The 20,666-nt window shown below is 36.0% G+C and overlaps 1 protein-coding gene across 45 annotated transcripts in view; it reads left to right on the top strand.

Moving 5' to 3' along the window:
* Positions 1–20,666, top strand: part of DLG2 (discs large MAGUK scaffold protein 2) — a 1,058,052-nt gene that overhangs the window by 766,911 nt on the left and 270,475 nt on the right. For 42 of the 45 annotated variants that reach the window (XM_083797000.1, XM_083796967.1, XM_083797009.1 and 39 more), the window contains 3 exons: positions 1,110–1,254; positions 4,217–4,358; positions 20,121–20,276. In XM_083797000.1, coding sequence (XP_083653126.1) covers positions 1,110–1,254; positions 4,217–4,358; positions 20,121–20,276 — 443 coding nt within the window. The remainder of the gene's footprint in view (positions 1–1,109; positions 1,255–4,216; positions 4,359–20,120; positions 20,277–20,666) is intronic. The other 3 variants (XM_083796968.1, XM_083796974.1, XM_083796971.1) reach the window with 1 other exon arrangement.

Raw genomic sequence — 20,666 nt, 5'->3', positions numbered from 1 at the left:
GCTTCTTTTTCTTCCATCATGAATAAACTTTACAAGAAATCCTTGCAATAACTGTAAAAGTTGAAGGATGGCGCTTTAAATCACAGTCAAATGTTTCATACATGACATTCACCTTGAAATGAAGCTTTTTCTATTACCTTACACCACACGTCTCAAAGCTAAATCTACACCCTTCTTTTCTCTATCCTGTGACTTCTCTGTTCAGGCTGTATCCTTTTTGGTGTAGGGAACATTCACTAGTCTGTTGATAGGAGCACAACCTATTGTTGACATTCAGTAGATACAGTGGATTTATGTGTGAATAAATTGTATAGCCCCTTCTGACATTTTTCTTTTGATTTTTTTTCTTTTTGGAGTAAAGCATAAATAGGCAAGGCTTGTTGTCACTGTTTCCATACCTATTTAATCCTCTTATTGGTTAAGTATTTTTCTTTTAGGATAGAGCACAGAGCTAATGCCACATCCTCATTTTTTTCAGTGTCTGTCTCATGCTTCCAGAAAACTGATAAACCTTCACACTCAAAACCTCCTTCCTGCACACAGAACTGTTTTTTGTTGTTGTTTTTTTTTTCATTTCCTGCACCTCACAGGCAGACCCTTATTCTTTATATCACTTTGTATCTCTTATTATTCCAACTATCAATGACATATTATGGATGGACAGATTTGGGGTGTTAAGAATATTGGAGGTCCTAGCCATCCATGCTATGAGATGGATTTGGACAGTTAATCTTGGTAGGCCAAATAGTATAGGCAGTTTCTGTAAATGATCTGGTGTGTTAAGTTATTAAATTATTATTAAATACAGTTTTACATTAATGATGATACTATCAGAAAAATATCACAAAGTACTTATCTACTGACAAGACCAGGTGCCATCTCAACCCATTATGTTTCTCCAACATTATCAAAACTGTTAAGTTAGTCTTTGAATATGGATATGCTAAGAAAACTTTATTTTCTACCTTGCTGTAATACCACTTCCAATATCTTCAGTGCTCTTTGTCTACAGCAGTTTTTCCAACATCATGACAACTGTGAGAGTGTCTTTTTTTTTTTTTTTGTCTGTTGCTGCATCCTAACTCAACTTGTCTGATTTATCCTTTAAGGTAAATAATTACAGTTTAGAAGAAGTTACCCATGAAGAGGCAGTAGCGATACTGAAGAACACATCAGATGTAGTGTATCTGAAAGTTGGAAAGCCCACCACCATTTACATGACTGATCCTTATGGCCCACCAGATATTACTCACTGTAAGTGACTATTGTAATTCATTTTGTATGAAACGTCAATTTGTCAGATCATTGTGTTTGTTTCATAGCTTGTCCAAAGTACTCCATTAAAGTTTATGAAACAGTGTGGAAGGCAACAAAAATAAAATGTTTGATGCCACCTAAGTAAGCTACACTTGTGAAATATTACCAATAATACAATTCAACTAAAGTATATTTGCAGCAAAAGTAACAGTGTAGATGATGTACTACTGTGGTGACTCAAATGAGACAACATCCAAGTAATCAGATTGAACTGTAACTCTTGTGACAATTACAGTGATATACATATGCAGATATATTTTGAAGTATGATTGGATTTGAAGAATGGAGTCCTCTGTCCACTGAAAAATCAGAACAAGCAGCAAACCATCCAAACAAACTTACTGAAAAGCTTGAGAAAAATGGATATGATATTTTCATAAAATATTTACTTGGAATGTAAAATCACTGCTCTATCTACATACATCTGCCTATTTTCTATGTGTATCCACTTCCTAAATTCCTACTCCATTTTGCTTTGTTCTCACTCCACCCATTAACTTTACGTATGTTCATCTGCTGTTCCTTCACTGAGGACTAAGAATTTATTTGTCCTTGAATTAAATATCTTCCCTGCTGTAGGAAAAGTTGCTGGAATGACTTTTGGTTGTTTAATTGTTAATAAAGCTCAGTGCAGGATCTCATAAGAAGGGAAGATTATTTTATTTTAAAACAAGCTGATTTCACTCAGGCTGTAATATCCATGTACTGAAAATCATCTAGACTTCTTTTTGGTGTTCAAGCAAAAAAACATGCAAAGTGAGCTTGCTAAGATTCCCTGAGATGACCAAGTGCAAGGGTGGGTGGCTGTGGAATCCTTACCATACCCATACACCATCTTCTTAGGTTGCCGACCTGCTTGACTATATGCTTTTTGTAGTCTTAAGGAGATGACTGTGATTAGGTTTTTCTCTCTATCAGGATTTACTCTCTTCTCCTTTGTCTCCTTGTCTGTGTGTCCTAGACTCCAATCTAGTCTTTATCTCCCGCTATCATTTCTTAATGGCTTGAGTCTTTGTTTTAGTTTGAGTTTAGGCTGTCCTGAGAAGTTTGCCCATAGTTTTTTTATGCTTGATAACCTACTGATGAATCTAGGTGCTACCAATACGTGCCATTCTTATAAACCTCCTTCTGCCAGTCCTCTTGATGTTTCCATTCCCATTCTCTTCTCATAAACAGTGATCTTAACATTTCAGCTGTAGCTCTCTATACCACTAATGCCTGCTGCTCTAACCACTTTGTTACTGAAACTCCCTTCCTTCATTCAGTTCTTCGCTAAAAACTGTCTGCCTGGGGTTTCACTACCAAAAGGGAACAGCAGCACCACCTGACAACTGGATGACATTTTAATTTTTGAAGAGTTTCAGCAACTGACCCATACACATCTTGATCTTCTGCCATAATACTAGGGGCACTTAAGGTCAGGGAACTAACTAAGGACTGGGAAAGGTTGATTTTCCCTGTAAAAGATAAGAGATTAATTTTAGCTGTTCATTTGCAGTGTGTTGCCACTGTGAACTGAAAAAGTTGAGGGGAAAGCTTCATATCCATAATCCTCTTTATTCAGACTGCTCCATTAAAATAAAAGAGAAGGTTTTGTAAGATGCACTTCAGGTGGCATATTCAACTGTGCTGAGGATACCGATTTACTTAGCAAATGTTACAACAGATGGCAGTCAATATTGTTCAGTAGCAGTCTGGTCTGAATCTTAGCAAAGCCCAACAAGTAAAACTGCTAAATGTCCCTATCCAATCTCCAGCATTATAATACTTCCTAAAATAATTTGAGAGTTCTAAAAGAGTGTGTTTTATTATGTCAGACTATAGATCAGCAGCATATGAACAGACAGAAGCAATTCCAGAGAGGGAGTAAAGGTTGAAAAGATTTGCAGTAGCCCATCCCAGGCTATTGGTGCATAGAGATTCATTTATCCTTGGGGAACCTTTCATTATACCTGCATGTTCAGAGTATTTCAGAATGGGTAATGGCCTTTCCCTGTAGGGATATTTTGCTTTGAAGCATTCTGAATCTCAGCATCTGAAGGAAGGACTGAAAATAAGACTAGAAAGACTTCTTTTCATGAGAAAATTAGTTGTAGCTCATTGCAGAAGCATGTGTCTTTGTTTTTGCTACTTATCATTTCCTTTTCTAATTACATTAACTAGAGATTTGATTACAGCTATTGCAAGTAACTTGAGAATGGCAAAAAGTAAACAAATAACAAAATCCACAGACCAAAGAATCAGACAGCACCATCCTGTAATTGTAATTATTAGTCATTAATTTGTATGAGATTTGTATCCAATTTCTGTTTTGTATACAGATTTACTGAGTTCTAAGTAATACAATTTATATTGGTACTGAAATTTCAATTACATGGGAAAATGTGGCACCTTAAGTAAATCACAGCTTTAAATCTTCATCATACATAGTTCTTGCTATACAATTCCTGCTCTAATCCTGCAATGAGCTCTTACTGTATTACTCCCACTTCTGTACAATGGAGCCAAAAAGATGTGTGCTTTTAATTTCATTCTCTCCTATTTACATTTCCTTCTTTGAGTCTGTAATAATTGAAGAAAGTCTTTGTTTCCCATCTTCCAAACTATCCTTTCTTACTTCGATCCCTTTTAAAGATTCAATTCCTGCAAAATGAACCATTATCATTATTATTGTTGTTGTTGTTGTTGCTGTTGTTTTGTTTGTTATTATCAACCTTTTGGGAAAACTCCAGCTGCTCATTCTGTCTTGTTAAATTTTAAGCTCTATCAGGCATGGACTGTCTGTTTTGGTGTTATTTACAGCAACAAGCATATTCTTGGTACTTAAATAAAAATGATGCAGTTGTGACCTAATCAAATATAGAAATGGCTAACAGGAAATGCTTATTCTTACCACCAGCTTATTCTCCACCGATGGAAAATCATATACTCTCTTCTGGAAACAATGGCACTTTAGAGTACAAGGCATCTCTGGCCCCTATCTCACCGGGAAGATATTCACCCATTCCAAAGCACATGCTTGTGGAGGATGACTACACCAGGTCAGATGCTTTTCTTTGTCACATTTCATGGCAATTGCAAAGAACATTGTTAAAGCATTGGTAAAGCAAGGTGAAGCATTCCATGCACACCGGACGGCACACAGCATATAGTTGTTTTCACCTGTGTTCAAGAGAAGACAAATCATAACTGTTACAGGTATAGAGACATCTAAGAGAAAGATCTCATGAATGAATGCTGACCTGAGGTCCATGTTTTCTGGGTACAATCCTGCACTAGTTCCTAAACAACATGGCTGCATTAGAGCAGTGCTGGCACTGAGCAAAACATTCTGTTTCCTGAGAGGTGTATTAGCTGTGATAGCTTCTTACCGGCACAACTAGGAGATCTCAGGATCAGTGACTCATCTGGCTCACTGCATGTATGGGTGGAGTGGCTGTACATGTGTTTGTACCTGTCTGTGAGAGTGTACTCTGAAAGGTCTGTCTTGTTTAGTTCAGTGAAAGCAAGGCTGAAATAGCCTGTAATTGCTCTGTGTACACACATTGAAAGATAAATGACAGAGAGAGTAAACAATATGGGAAAAGAAAAAAAAAATATTGTATAAACTGTCTGTAAACTGTCTGTGAATAAATTTAGGTGGGAAACTAGAAAAAGTCTCATAACCATTAGAGAATCATAATATGAAACAGCTTTCAGTGGGAGTATAGAGGTTAAAAGGAAACTCTGTACAGTGGCACTTGATACATTTATAAAAGGAGTTCTTGTGATTATCAGCAAAATGACCCTGGAAATACCTTCCAATGGTTTTTTTGTTTGTTTGTTTTCTGTGTTTTTTTGTTTGTTTGTTTTGTTTTGTTTTTAACAATCCAAAAAGGATTGTGGACATAAGATAATAAAATTTAATATATTTAGTTGATTTCCAGGTAGAAAAGACACAGGAAAATGCAGGAAGAGTTATTTTATGCCTTGTGTTGTGAATGGCACTGATAAAACACTGTGTATTTATCTTATTTGGCTAGTACCTTATCTTTTAATGTCTAGTACCACAGAAAATGATTTTTTTTTTCCTGTACTTCAGTATTTATAGATTCATTGTGTTTAAAGCTAAAAGGGGCACTGTTTGTGGTCATCTAACCTGACCTACTGTGTATCTTAGGCCAAAGAATCTCATCCACTTATGTATTCGGCAGCTTCATAACTTGCAAATTTGCATTTCATATTTCTTGTTGCATAAGATTAAGATCTCAAGCTGCTTAACTTGTTGGATCAGACAGATTCAGAGTAACTAAATCATGATACAGTTTTAATCAGGACATAAATTTATGGAAACCACACCTTGCTTCCCTGTCTTGGCTAAAATAATTTCTCCTTTGTTTTGATTGAGGATGCAAAAACAATGTTGCTTTCCTTCAATTCATGAGACATTCAGTCAGGATTTCTCCAAAGGGTTCCAAGAAGTTACATTTTTTTAATTAATAGTCAAAATTCTGATTTCATTAAATTGCGCAACAAGGCTTTACCTGAGTTCGTACTGACATCATAATTTCTAAAATGCCTATGTATAGGAAGAATACTAATATAGTATCTGGGTTACAATGATGAAGACTTGTAGTACTGTTTTATCTCTTTCTGTAATGAGACATCAGCACCATTATTATTGACAAAGTGTTGGCAAAGTTTAAAAACAGCAAAAAATGCAATGTTAAAAGTAGATAGCTAAGGAGACCCAAAAGTCACAGATAATATGGGAAGGAATCCTGAAACAGGAGAAAAACTGCACTCAGAATTCAAAGATCATTTAAAAAGTTAGTAAAACTGAAAGGTAATGGAGAAGTATCCTTAGAAATCCTTTGTTTCTGTTCCTTGTAGCTGATTTTAACATTTTAATTGATTGTATTTTTTTTTTTTTAAAAAAAAAGGGGGTTGGGGAACAATAGTTATAAAACAGAAGTGAAGGCAATAACAGTTCTAGTCCATTGTCGAGGTAGGTATCCAATAGAAAGCATACCTGCTGGAAGAATCATGCAAGATACTTATTGAAACACATCAACGTCTTTTTGGTCTTCTTAGGAAGAAAGATGTCTTCCTATTCCAATAATTTTCATTTTTAAACAAGTTAATTTTGTTGGCTTAGGTCCTGACAGTAAAACCAAATACTTACATAGTATAATTCTTGGCTGAGGTATTCATACCAACCTTCATTTTGTGTTATTTGAATAAAAAATGAATGTCCAGAAAAGCACAATATATTCTGAGTATTCCTCTCCTGCATTCTTCCTATCCGGACTTCCAAATTAATATGTTTTCTAACGAAGGTCTGTTATCTGAAGTGTGTAGGATTGACACTATCAACTCTGCAAGCATCACCTTCTGTGGCATGTATAGGACGCTGGCAGAAATAAAGATGTCAAATAATACAAGCAGACCCTGAATGCAACAGACCAAATCAAATAACAAACTTTATTTAAAACAAGTCTTTATTTCAACCTATTGAAGGAAGAGGCTATTATGGACTTAATTTTAGTAGTGATATAGTTTATATGCTACACTGATATCCAGGATACAGTAGCACAAAGATTAAATGAATACAGTGATGTGTCATAAGAAAAATGGCACTTCCTGCTGCTGGATTTCCTCACTGAACACACATCATACAGCACTATCTGAGAGACATATGAACAAGAGCCAGGAGACCAGCTTTCTCCTCTGACTACTATGACTGAAAAGCTCTGACCTTCAAAAATCAAACCTTCTAGCCCTTGAATGACACTGAACATTCTTCTTTCTTTCTTTCTTTTCCTTTCTTTCTTTTCCTTTCTTTCTTTCTTTCTCTTTTTCTTTCTTTCTCTTTTTCTTTCTTTCTCTTTTTCTTTCTTTCTTTCTTTCTTTCTTTCTTTCTTTCTTTCTTTCTTTCTTTCTTTCTTTCTTTTCTCTTTCATGTCTGTGTAACTGATTATTGCCTATTAATTTAAGTGGGACTATTGAAAAATGCCACAGTTAAATCTGATAAATTTTGACAGCTATAAACTGGGAATGGTGATTGCACTATCTCTGTGCAGTGCAATGGGATTTGCTGATGAGTGTGCCTTTAAAATGGGAAGATATTTTGAAAGTCTTTGTTGCTGACCAGTTTAGAAAGACTTAAAATCTTTTGGGAAGTTAATTATCATATTGATAATTCTAGTGAACCCTATAGATCCCTTGACTGCAGCATTTATAATTAGGTTTCTTCACATAATTTTTTATAATTAAGATAATTGCCAACTACTGCAGTGCTATCCATTAAAACTACCTGGTTCTCACTATAATAGGTTTTCAGGGTTAATTTACATGGTGATCACATAAGGAAATTTATTACCCATGCAGTCATAATATGGCAACACTTCTGTCAGATTTTCATTTGTGCCAACTAAAAATATTTGGAACAGTAACTTCTCCACTATAAGAGGCATTTGCAATCTCAGAATTTGTTGTACATACGACTTGAGTGAAGCTGATGTCAAGCTTTCTTTTAACTTCTTTGCTTTAATGAATCTGTTGGTAAAGTCAAAACAGTTGAACATTAATCATAACTTGTCCACTTACTCTTCTTACTCTTTTTTTTTTTTTAAATGCCAGTTCCAGATTTTTCTTTACCTGAATATTTTTTTTGGCCAACAAAATATGTGTTTCTGTTGATAAAAACTTGCATTTTTGGTCTGATATTGAATCAGCATCTGGAAAAAATCGGTACATATTTTACTTAATTAAACTGTAGGAAAGAAATAGCTTGATCAGAGCACAAAGGATAGAAAAGTACCAAATCATCCTCAGCCACAAATTTTAATGAAGCTGGGTGTAATTCTTTAATTACTGAGCTTTTGTAAGTTGTGTATGCTATTGGTCCAGAATGCTGTCGGTTGAAAGGCATAATTTACTTTCTGTTTTGTTGGATTCATTTTAAATTCCCTGGGGATGGAAGCTTTTCCTTCCCGTATTTTTACAAAAAGATTGTCACATTTTAAAATTCAAATAAAATAACAAAATTTCAGGTCAGTAGAATGTGACATATATCGCTTAGATATAAAAGATATACTAGTTTCTAGTAAGATGGAAGTGTTGTGCAGGCAGCCCAGGCAATTCCTTGATTGTGGTATTAACGATTTCCTAATGCTTCTCAAGGGGATAAACAGGTATAATTCTCTGCTTGACTTGCTGCTCATGAAAAGGGAAGAACCAGTCCGAAAGGTGGTAATAAGTAACAGCTCAGATCAGAGTGACCATGAGTTGGTGGAGTCCATGATTCAAAGGAAGTCTGGAAAGGTAGTCAGCAAGTTATGACCGTAGACTTCAGAAGAGCAGACTTCAGTCTTTCTGGAGAATTGCTAAGCAAAATTGCTTGGGATGCTGCCACACAGACATAGGTTCCATGAAAGATGGATGATTTCTAAATAAAACTTGCTGAGAACTCAGGAATGAGCCATACCATTGAGCTGGAAGACTGGGAATTCATCAGAAGGCCTTCTAAGCTATGTTAAGAGCTTCCTGAACTAAAATGCAAGATGTAGACAAGTGTTGCTTGCCTGCTTAGTGATAAAATCAGAAAGCTGATGGCTTTGATCTAAGATTTCCAAGGGTCATGAAGGGTAACAAAAAGTGATTCTGCAAGCGTGCTAGTTTCAAAAATCAAGGCAAAAATTTATTGAGGACAAAACTGATGGAGAAGATGATGTAATGGCAGACAGTATAGAAAGAGTTTAAGTACATTATCGTCTTTGCCAGGCACTGAAGGGACCAAGAGGTAATTGGAATAGTCAGCATGGATTTACCAAAGCAAATCATGTACTTGTACAGCCTGATTGCCTTTCCTGATGAAATGATGAGCTGTGTGGGTAGCAGTGATTGTCCTATACCAGCTAGGGCCACAGTTCAGGGACTACCTCATGTAGAAATGGCTCTTTGCTGGATGAAAACACAGCTAGCTCCAAAGGCATCCCTGGCCCACACCATAACTCACAAAACGTGCATCTGATGTACTGTGGGGCATGTGGCGATTCTTTTACACCATTACCTGCCTTGGGGAGTGGCTGCAAAACTGGTCCAGGCCATCTCATTCCTCTTCTCTGTGAAGATCAGGAGAAGCTGTAACACACATGCTGCAGGATACAGGGAGTGCCCTTTAAAACTCCTCCAGCAGCCTCTCATCCAGACATAAGGAAGTGTTGGATAAATGGGTACATCTAATCTGTAGCTGGAAAGAAGGTATGACTTGTAAAGTCTTGGAAACCCTCTGGGTAGCCTTTTGGTTATCTCCTGGATTTTAAGCTGCCACCTTCCTTATTAGCCTTCTCTCAGCATGGCTGTGCACTTTTGCAAGCTACAGCAGATTTGGTAAGGCTTTTGCCACAATCTCCCACAGAGCTCTCATTTGAAAGATGAGGAAGAGTGGACTAAAAGAAGAGATTGGGTTGGGAGCTGACTGAACCAGTAGGCTGAAAGGGTAATGATCATCACTTGACATCTGTCAGGCAGGCAGCAATGAGCAGAGTACCGCAGGATACGCCAGGTGTCAGTTGAATATCTTCATCAATGACGTAGATCATGACACAGAGCGCACCCTCAGCAGTTTTGTGGATGATGGTAAGTTAAGGTGGAGTTACTGACATGACGAAGGGCAGAGCTATATTCCAGAGCGATCTTGATTAAACACAAGAATTGGGCCAGGAGAAACCTCCAGTAAGGAGGTTCAGTAAGAAATCTGAAATAAGGTTTCAGTAAGAAATTTGAAGTTCTGCACCTGGGGTGGAACAGCTGCACACACTCATATGAGCTGTGAAACAAATATCTGAATTACAGCTACATTGGAAATGACCTGAAGGTTACAGCAGATGCCAGGCTGAACATGGACCCAGAAGTGAACTCTCATTACAAGGCAGGTAATCAGAATACTGGGCTACATTAGGAGAAAAATGGCCAGTGGATAAAGATATGTTCTTGCAGACTGACTAGTTCCTGTTTTTTGACTTCGAGAGGGATGTGGATAAACAAGAAAGGGTCCATCAGATTCTGAGTCTTAAATCTCATGGAAGTTACAGACACATTGAGGGAGCTGGGGCTTGTTTAGTGTTATCAAGAGGAGACTAAGGGTCATTCTAAGAGCATCCTACAACCACTCAGCAGCAAAGATGATGAAAGCAAACTCTTCTCAGTAGTGACAAAATGCAAAAAGGATCAAAGGCCAGAAGTGTTTGTTTGGCATGATCTGATTTCAACTGAAGAAGGAATAAAAAGACACCAGGTGAGTGAGGTAGTGCTGGAGCATATTGCCCAGATGGATTGTGAAGTATCCATCCTTCGAGATTTTTAAGATTTGGTTAGGTAGAATCAAGGCTGATCTGATCTAGCATAGGCAATAATCCTGCTTTAAACATGAGATTGGATGAGATGACCTATAGTGGTCCCTTCCTGACAACTTTTCTATGATAACTGGGAAGAAAAAAGTGATTTGTTGTTTTAGTGTTTTGTGGAATATACACTACTAATAGAGCTGAAATAGAAGTAACGATTTACTCTTTAGCAGATGTCTGCCTTTCTATTTCCAGTAAAAATGAAATCCTGTAGTTTTTAGATGGTTGCTCCTTCTGGCTTTAACAAACAACATAGGTAAAAGATGCATAAAATAAAGAACTACCATCTTGAGTTTTTACTTCCTTTTTAACTTCAGAAAATAGTAACATCAAACTGTTGTGCTTCAACAGATAAAAAATGTACTTTAACATTTAACTCTGGGTAGACATTAAAGATTCATGGATGGAAAAGCTGTCTGAGTTATCTGTTTTGCTGTGAAAAGCAAGTTTGACTTCTTCTATATGCATCTTTGCAAAATAACATTTTCTGGATGAGGAGGAGGTGCTGGGGATTGGGAGGGAGAAAAAGGAGAACCATTAAGTTGAAGTCTCAGGGGAAATTTTCCCTGTATTGAGAGCAGCATTCTTCAACTGTTTCTTGGGTACTTACATAAGCCTGCTTGTTGAATTGAGGTTATTTTATAGAAACACCTTTAAAGTTGTATTGATGCACAGATTTGACTGTTCAGGATTAAAGCATTACAAATAATATGAAGTTATGCATGTTATAAAACTATGAATAGCAGTTGTTTGACAATGGTTTGGGCTTTTGTTGAGTACAAAAATAGGGATAAAGAACTGCAGATTTTAGTAGTGTTCCATTGGGATTTCGAATGAGTTGACTTCATCCAGAGTTGTCAATCATCCATTGACAAAACACTCTGCATATTTGAAAAGTGTGTATTTGCTGAAAGGAGTTAGCTTAGCTGCATTTCTTGCTCTTTTTGTGAGGGAACAGAACTGAAACTCTTGTATCCCAGATGAAGAAGAAGAGCACTGAGTATTGTAGGTAGTGCTTTCACACAGTGAATTTTGCACCATGTTTTTGACTCAACATTGCTCTATAAGCGGTGAAAAAAAGACATGCAGAAGTATGCTGGTGCAGTTATATGGATATGACAGGTAATTATTAGCTCTCAGCAATCATATCATTATGCCTAACCTAAACTCAGCAAGTAACCTATGCCTTAAAGAGGATTAATTACATATAGTAATATTAAATCACTTGTAACACTGTCAGCAGATTAATTGTTCCAGCTAGTACTTTAATGCTTTTTTTTTTTTTTTTCCCTGAGGCTGGACAGCAAAGGTTGCGTGTTTGTTTTATTTTAAAATTTAGTGTAAATTACAGCTATTGTTTTTAAAGTAACTTTAATTGATTACGAGTATCAGCAAATTGAATTGTATCTATTTTAAACCATAGCAGTTTGGTCATTTAAGGAGTAGAGGAAGAATTACATGGCTTAGTTCATGCTAAAAATCATGGTGATATATTTTAAATATTATAATATTCCATACGTAGCATGAGGGTGTTGAATTCTGGAAGCTGATGAAGTTCAACCTACATAGAATTTCTACTGCATTTATGAAAATCTGTCTAAATGCCAACGAATACATGTCTTTGGAAAAACTGCAATTCATTTATCTTTATATATCTTTATATATATATATGTATATATATATATGGGTAAAACTCTTTTGAATTCCATCCTCATACTGTAGTGCAGCAAAGCTTCTCCCAACTTTACAATACTGACTAGATTGTTTAAAAAAGCCAGCATGACTGAGCCCAGCATTATATGGCCCAAGCTAGTTTTTCTCTCTACTTATATCTTCCAGCCCTTTCTGACATAGAAACGTAATCATGAGTGATTCTTCTCAGTGCTCCGAATGCCCAGTCCTGTCAGATTTGAACATTGAAAAGGTTGGAGGAATGGGAGGGAGTGTATTTGGCAAGGAATTACAGTGAGATTGGATGTAAAAATGAGTGAGAACTTGTCAATGTTTGTGTGAAAATGGAAATCACAAGCAGAGAAGATGTATTTATTGTGCAAGTAAACTTAAATTTAGGACAAGGAAGGACATAAGTGAGAAATGGGTGAAGAGACGTGAAGAAGCATTAGAGAAAAATATCCTGGAGAAGAGCAACAATGAATTTCAGAGTTGCTGAACCAGCAACTCTCTCAGACAATAAAAACTGAAGTTTGGGATAATCAATAGTTGTGCAAGAAGACAGGGGCAAGGAGCAGAGGTACAGAGCAGGTAACAAAAGTTGCTGATACGATGCTAGCAGGATTAAACTGAGGCCATCTCTCTAGAAAAAAAATGAGAGGAACCCAAGATTTCTGGGGTTTGCAGGACTAGACCATGATTTCTGCAGGCAGTCTGTCATTATTGCTCAATAATTGCGTTGCTTGTCCTTCTGGAGGATGACAGCCTGCTGCTGCTGCTGGTCACTCCCTGTCTCTCATGTGGTAGAGATTTCATGCTCTAGATCTGAATTTGGTGACTCTGCTGATGATCATATTGATTTCAACATGGTGTTCCATAATAGTATTTCTTTCTTGGTTTAGCCTTTTATCAACCTAAGCAATTATACAGTAAATAAATAAATAAATACAAAAATCCTATTCACGTTACACATTAAATGTACAGTTAGGAAAATTAAAAAATAAATTTGCCTGTATAACCTTAAATTGGACCCTTAGTGTAATGCAATGTTACAGTACTTAGTTATGCTATCATCTAACAACAGCTCCTTCTAGAATTCTATCAACAGCTTTTCAGAAAAAGAAGTCACAGTTGTATTTTTTAGCCCTATATTATTATTTGCTGCCTTCAATAAAGCAACTATTTTACATTTCATATATTTAGTACACAAACTTTAAATTTATTGTTAAACTTTAGAAATGCATAATAATTGTCTGTGTAAGATTTCTGTTTGCTACCGCATTGTTAGAATTCATAATAATTAATTTTAAAGTGAAATTTTACTTATTGTAAAGTCAGCAGACAATCTGTTATGTCCTGAGTAATCTACACGTATTCATCAAATCTGTCAGAGATTCCCAAAGAATGGGATTTGACTATTTCTATCAGTGGAAGCTACTTAATACTCAGTTCTTTACAAATATAAATAAATAAATAAATAAATAAAATAAAATTGCAGTCTAGCTTAAGGCTTGTATGTAGATTTTTGAAATAAGATAGTGGAATTGGCAGTTATAATACAGGCAGTAATGGTACATAATGTTTAATAGTGCACAAAGTAAAAAATTGAGCCTAAGTACACACTACATGTATCCACCGACATGGACTCTTAAAGCAGCTATTACCACTTAAGCAAGATGCCTTGGGGTAAATGTGTTTAATTCTGTAACAGTGTCAGCTCAGTTCTCAAGAGCAGTCAAAAGGGTAATTAGAATTTAAATAGGATCTGATAGGAAAAGAAGAGAGTACTAAAGATAATGTTTTTCTATATGAATCTATGATGCATCCGATTCTTGAATACTACATGAAGGCAACTCGATATAGCCCCAGAATAGGGTGACAGATGATCAAGGGTGTAGCATGGCTTCCAGATAGAGCTACATAAATGATAACTCCAGCATAGAAAAAGAATGATAGGGAGTAATAGAACAGAGATCTGCAAAAGCACCTGTAATAGGGAAGTTAGCAAACAATTATTACTGGCACTTTCTTATAACTCAGTGGCAGGGAGTATTCAATACATTGCCAAGTAAGTTTAAATTACAGAAAAAATAAATGTTTTTGAAATGTTCCCAAATGTTATCAATGTGCTACCAAGTAGCAGGTTTACAATACACAGAGGTGGAAATTTTTGGTATGTCATGATTGATTTGCTGAACTCACTGCCACTGGGTGTTGTTATGCCTAGGAACCTAGCAGTATTTAAATACAGATGAGGAAAAGTGCACAAATTCACAGTGGATAGACCCAGTAAACACAATTTGCTTGGCTTTCATTTCTGGTCCATGTGGTCCCTAATATGCTGATTTTCAGCAGCTAAGCAGGGAAGGGACATTATTTACTGTCCTTGTTCCCTAAACATCCCTGCAAGGGACTAGGTACTGGTGCAGATGGGCCTGCAGTCTGACATTCTCACGATTCCTATGTGAAACATTCTTCTTTTCTGTTTGGCTGCAACAGAAAATTGTACTGATTTTTTTATTATTATTATTTTTTTTTCAAATTAGGCAGTCATTTTGTTTCCTAATTCCTAATGTTTAAGACTCATGAATGTAGAACTAGGTGTAGAATATTAGAAATTCTAAATTATTCTATTATGCCTTCTTGTAGGCTGTTGAAAACATGATTAAAATGTTTAAATTGTATTGCTAAGAGTAACGAGGTATCCTTACTATTCATTGCAGTGCTAAAATACTGCTATGATCTCAAGCACTTGTTTTGCAGTTATGGAAAACTTTAAGGCTCATGAACATAGCAGTTAATAATGCAAAAGCTGGGAAATAATTGATTACAGAAGGATTTCCAGAAAGAACTAGGGTAATATCCTTCTTGTAGTTTCCTCCAGCTCTTCACACACCTTCTCTGACAGTCTTCCAGTTGAAATAAACATGTCATGTGAGTGTTTTGGTCTTATTCAAACTGCTAGGACATAACCTGTGAAATAAAATCAACTTTCAATTTTAAATAAAACTTCTGAACAAGATGTATGGTTCTCCTAGAAGGTCATATGAATGAGAAACTAAAGAAGTCAAAGACATACATATGAGTCATTGGTTATTAGAAATAGAAGACTTCATTTCTATGAAATTGCTATTGATTTGTGTTTTTATAGTGACATAATTTTAAAGACAGTTCTTTTCACACTTCCTAGCAACGTTATGTTAGCAATACTAATGTATTATATGTTTTTATTGAACTTAGATACAATTAAAAATTGCTACTCAGAGGAAAAACAAAACAAAACAAAATCAACTGTCGGAGACTTGTAGAATTGTGAGATTTACTTTCTCTCAGATTGAATTTAGCATTTCCTGGCTATAGCCCTACAGACTCAATATGCTATGAGAGTAGCTGGTTACCTTCCATAACACAAATGGTTTTAAAATAAAAAAAAAAAAAAAAATGAAAGTGTTAACATTTAATGTGCTATGTGTTGGCAACTGAATCCTCACAAACAGGATTCTGCAATAAGAAAAGTTAAAATTAAATTGAGGACCCTGCATGATGCTGAGGAGAGAATAGTTTTAATAAGGCCATCTTCTTATAACTTCTGTTGTGCAATAAAGCCAGCCTGAAATAATAACACAATGATGTTCCAACGAAGAAAAATAAAGACTATAAACAACTAGGAGGATTTGCTTTTCTTACACAATCTGTTATGAAAGAAATAAACAGAACCTTCACCAGATCAATACTCTACCTCCTCCTCTTACTGTTTTTTGCTGTTACACAAATTAGTTAAACCTTACTGTGGAAATCTTGCCTCTTTACAGCTAGGTCTCTACTGATTAACATTCCAGCTTTCAATTTTTGGGGGATAGAAAAGTAATTTATTACTATCTGCTGTTCAAGCCACCATTTAAAAGCTTACCTTGTGGCACTGACTGACTTGATTCTCTCTCCAGTCACTGAATTATCTTCTGAGGCATGCTCAAGCAAAGCTATGCTACTGCTGATACTTTCTGATGCCTTTCCTCTGCTCTTGTACACCTGATTCTCTTTCTAACTTAATTATTCCTGTCCATCCTGACCTAGTAGTTGCTGCTCTCATTTATCATAGGGATTACATTTTAGCTTGCAGATAAAAACAAAGAACTGTAATCTGTGTTAGTCACAAACAAACAAACAAACAACAACAACAAACAGTTTAAAAGCAGAAAAGGATCAGATCTGCTAAGATATTACAGAAGCAGTTAGTTATTGTTCAGAGTAGACCCATATTTGACAATTACTTCTTGGATAAATTTATTATCATTTTATTGAGTATACCTTAATATTCACTCTGACATTTTTAGGGTATTCTTTTGAGTAAGTCTTCTGTGAAATTAAGACAATGAACAAAATGCATTCTGAAACAGTTCTTTGTCCTTCATCATTTTTAAAATTGCAAACATTGCTTAGTATTTATTATAGAGACAAACCCTCTGAAGCTGTACCTGCTGTCTCTGAAAGTGATGCAATTGCAAATAAACTACAGTGATTTGGTCTTTAAAAATATATATATAGCCATCTTTTACATTTTAGTTACAGCATGATATGTTATCTGCTGCATGTATTTTTGATTCATTTGAGGAATTAATGCATCATAAAATAAAGCCTCAGTGTTTTGTTTGACTCTTACTTATTTTGCAAGATTGTTGTCTTCCAAAGAAGGCAGGCACTGTTGTAGATAAGTACTAGCTTGCCATAGAGAACAAGGTGAGAACTCAGGATGATGTTTCAAGATAGGCTGTTTCAGAAAGTGTCTTAAATTACTTTTAAAGATTACTGGCCTATATGAACCACAATTTGGGTGACCAGCACAGCAATCTGCCCAGTATATTTTAATCATTCTACTCCTTTCCATTATTTATGCTTTCAGTTATTTTTATCTTATTTAATTTGCATTTGCTAAATCAAATTAGAAGATAACATAAATTTATACTGATTTGAGCTTGATGCTTGATGTTGTATTCTACTTACTTTTCAAGTTCTTGCTTTTCCTTTTCCAATACAATGTATAGCCAGGGTCCAGATATGTAGTTGGCAGTGTTAGCATTCAGCAAGCCATGTGTCTAAATAGTATGAAAGTATCTAAGCAACCTGATCAGTCCATGGTTTTAATGACCACAAAGAATGACATCTGATGGCAAGTTTTATGGTGATACCAGTTCATTTCATAGGCCTTACAATAAGGACACATATTTTAAATTAACTGATGTCTGGAATCCTATTCTAAGCAAAGGATTAAAAGGGTAAGTTTGAATTCTTTTCCTTAACCTTAAGAATTCTCACTAGCTCAATTACAGGTAATATGTTGTTAGCTAGGTCACAGTATCATTTCTGTTATAGCAATGAACAGAGGACTTTATACATCAGCACAGTCACTTGAGAAAGGATTGTTCCAATTTTCTGTCATCCTACCATCCAGCAAGATGGAAAGGAGAGAAAATACTAAATGTTTCAAAATTTCCTGGGTTCCACAAGACATTTTGTTTGTGACCCATGTTTATATTTGAAGGAGTAATTTGATTTCAATATCTAGGGTGATGCTGAATGTTTATCTTCATTTTGCTTTTGGAAGCAGTTTGTAACTGTCCATTAGTGTAGCAATCCCTCATATCTGTCCATCTCTATAGCATGATTTGAGTCTCAGCACAAGCTTGGATGGTCAGTCACTGGTGACTTAATATAGTTTGAGCATTCACAATTTTTCAAAGGGTAGCGATACTCTCATGTCATCTACCACTCAGAGATGAGTAACTTGTCTTTAATAAGTGAGCAAGCTGATTATGGACTGGTTAATGTCTTGAGCCATAGAGAAATCTACAGTTTGTATCCATCTTCCTGCACTGGGGAAATATTTCTTCATTTTTTTCACAGTAGGCATCATTTATATTTATTTTTATTTGTTCTTTAATATATTGTCTAAAAAAAAGTGATTTTTGAGGGAATAAAAGGCAGTATATGTCAAAAATTAAAAAATGTATGTGTAGTCTTTTATTTTTTTTTTCTTTTCCTCTGGATTTTTGGTGTTGAAAACAGCAATTGATTTAGTAAATAAATTATTAAATCTAGCCCTCTGAAACAAGTGTGAGATGTGCTAAGAAAAAAACATTTGCTATTTTAAGTTCATTTTAAAAAGAATTGTGCTATATGCATGACAGAATGCTTTATAATCAAATGAATGACAACTTTGCTGTTTTGATAGTTGGTAACCTTAAATTGCCACTTTTAACTGTAAAGTTTTCCCTGGGAAAGTCAGGCAGAGAGAGTTCTCAAATCATATGTCAGATTGCTATGAATAATGTTATTAGCATTAAGTGAGACAAATTTTTACGTAAAGCAGCTAGCTACTCCTTTTTCCCCAAAGAACAAAACCAGAAACTAACAACAAAGGAAAATATATTCTCTGTATCTGCCAGTGCATCCACGACCATAACAAATTCTGGTACCTGTGAAAGTCAGCACAAACCACACCCGTGTGAGGCACAGAATAGCCAGAAGAACCAAAAGAGTTTCATTAACTGCCTGGCCTCTTGATATTTTCAGGTCTGTGAAATAAGATTTTCATCTGGCTAATGCTGTATTGCTGTGATCAAAGACAGTGCCATGTACTGGATCTTCTGGCAGAAGCTAGGATATGACAGCAATTTTATCTTGGCACTCTTTAGAGCAGCAACTCAGGAAATTATGAGTCAAGCTTCACTCTGCCAGTAGGCCCAGAGTATCTGCTGGGGCCCACACAATAGCTGGAGAAGTTACATGACTGGAAATGTACTATGTGGTGCTTTTTTTCTGAAAACCGCTGGTTGTCTCATGTGGATCCCTGGGTGGTACTAAAGGCTGCATCCCCTCCTCCACTCTCCCCAGGAGGCTCCCTGGGAGGTTCCTGGTAAGTATTTCTTCTCCCAAGTGGTTGGACTCTAGGCAGCAGAAAAGAAATGCTAGGTGACCTCTCAGTGCCAATTTTAGGACATTATTCCTCATATCTAGCCTCACAGGTGGCTGTCCATAATTTGGAGCAAGAGAGCAAGTGAGATTACTGTAGCCTTGACAGCAAGATTACCTGTTTGGGATGTGGTCTGCATAATCAGATTTTGAAGGCTGAATCTGAAAAGAGCGCAAAGAACTGTTGAAAGGAATTACCTGCCAGTGAGATGAATTGCTTGCACAGTGTTACCATCTCTACAGTGTTGTTCTAGGATATGGCTCACATTGACTACAGCTTCATTAGCAAAGCCTCAGAACAATGAGGCAGGAATTTTTTTTTTGTTTTTTTTTTTTTTATTTTTAACAAATAATATGTACTTCATCTTAACCTAATGGGTAAAAACACCTGTTTTCAGGTAATAAACATCATATTTTCTTCTAAGTGGTAATATAAGAAAAGCTTGAAAAAGAAAAATAAGAAAAAAAAAAAAGAGCATTTGGGAAAATTTGTCACTGAACTTCAGAGGTAAGGTATTCCCATTCAGTGCCATACTTCTGTAAGCCAGTTTTATGGCACACTTATATTTGGTCTATATATGCAGTTGCTTGTATGCTGTAATACTGTTCAAATTCTAAAGTTACCTTTAACAGCACACTTTACTTGTCAGAAAAGCCCTACTGAAAGGGTCTTGACAAATTTGCTGTGCATGCTTTTAAACTGATTGCTGTTTTCTCTGTATTCTTGGCCACTAATATGCACCTGATCTTTTACTCTTGTCTCTGTATCACCAGGCCTCCTGAACCTGTTTACAGCACTGTGAACAAACTGTGTGATAAACCACCTTCTCCTAGGCACTATTCCCCTGTCGAGTGTGACAAAAGCTTCCTTCTTACAGCTCCCTATCCCCACTACCACGTAGGCCTGCTCCCTGACTCTGAGATCACCAGGTACTGCATGCGCTTCTTCCTCACCTCCTTCACTAGAGTGCATGAACATCATTAGATTTATCTCATAGTTTGCATCTTCACCATAGATCTTCTTTTTCTACAACTTTTGCTTATTTTTAACCATGCTTTAACATCTGCACCACTGAAAGATATATGCTACCTTGGTATATAATTTTGGTCATCCAAAATCCAGTGATGATTACAGGCAATGTTTTGATCCATTGGAATGGTGCTCTAAAATAGGCTATGTCATATGTACTACCTTTTACAACTTAATTCAATATATGTTTATCTGTAGATATGGAAAGTAACTAAGACTTCACTGAAAGTTGTAGTGATTTGGTTTGAATTCAGTCATTTTATTTCCATGTTGTGCATACTTGGTTCATC

The sequence above is a fragment of the Anser anser genome (assembly GCF_964211835.1).
Source record: "Anser anser genome assembly, chromosome: 1".
NCBI classification, from domain to species: domain Eukaryota; kingdom Metazoa; phylum Chordata; class Aves; order Anseriformes; family Anatidae; genus Anser; species Anser anser.
This window is presented reverse-complemented; position numbering and strand designations above follow the sequence as displayed.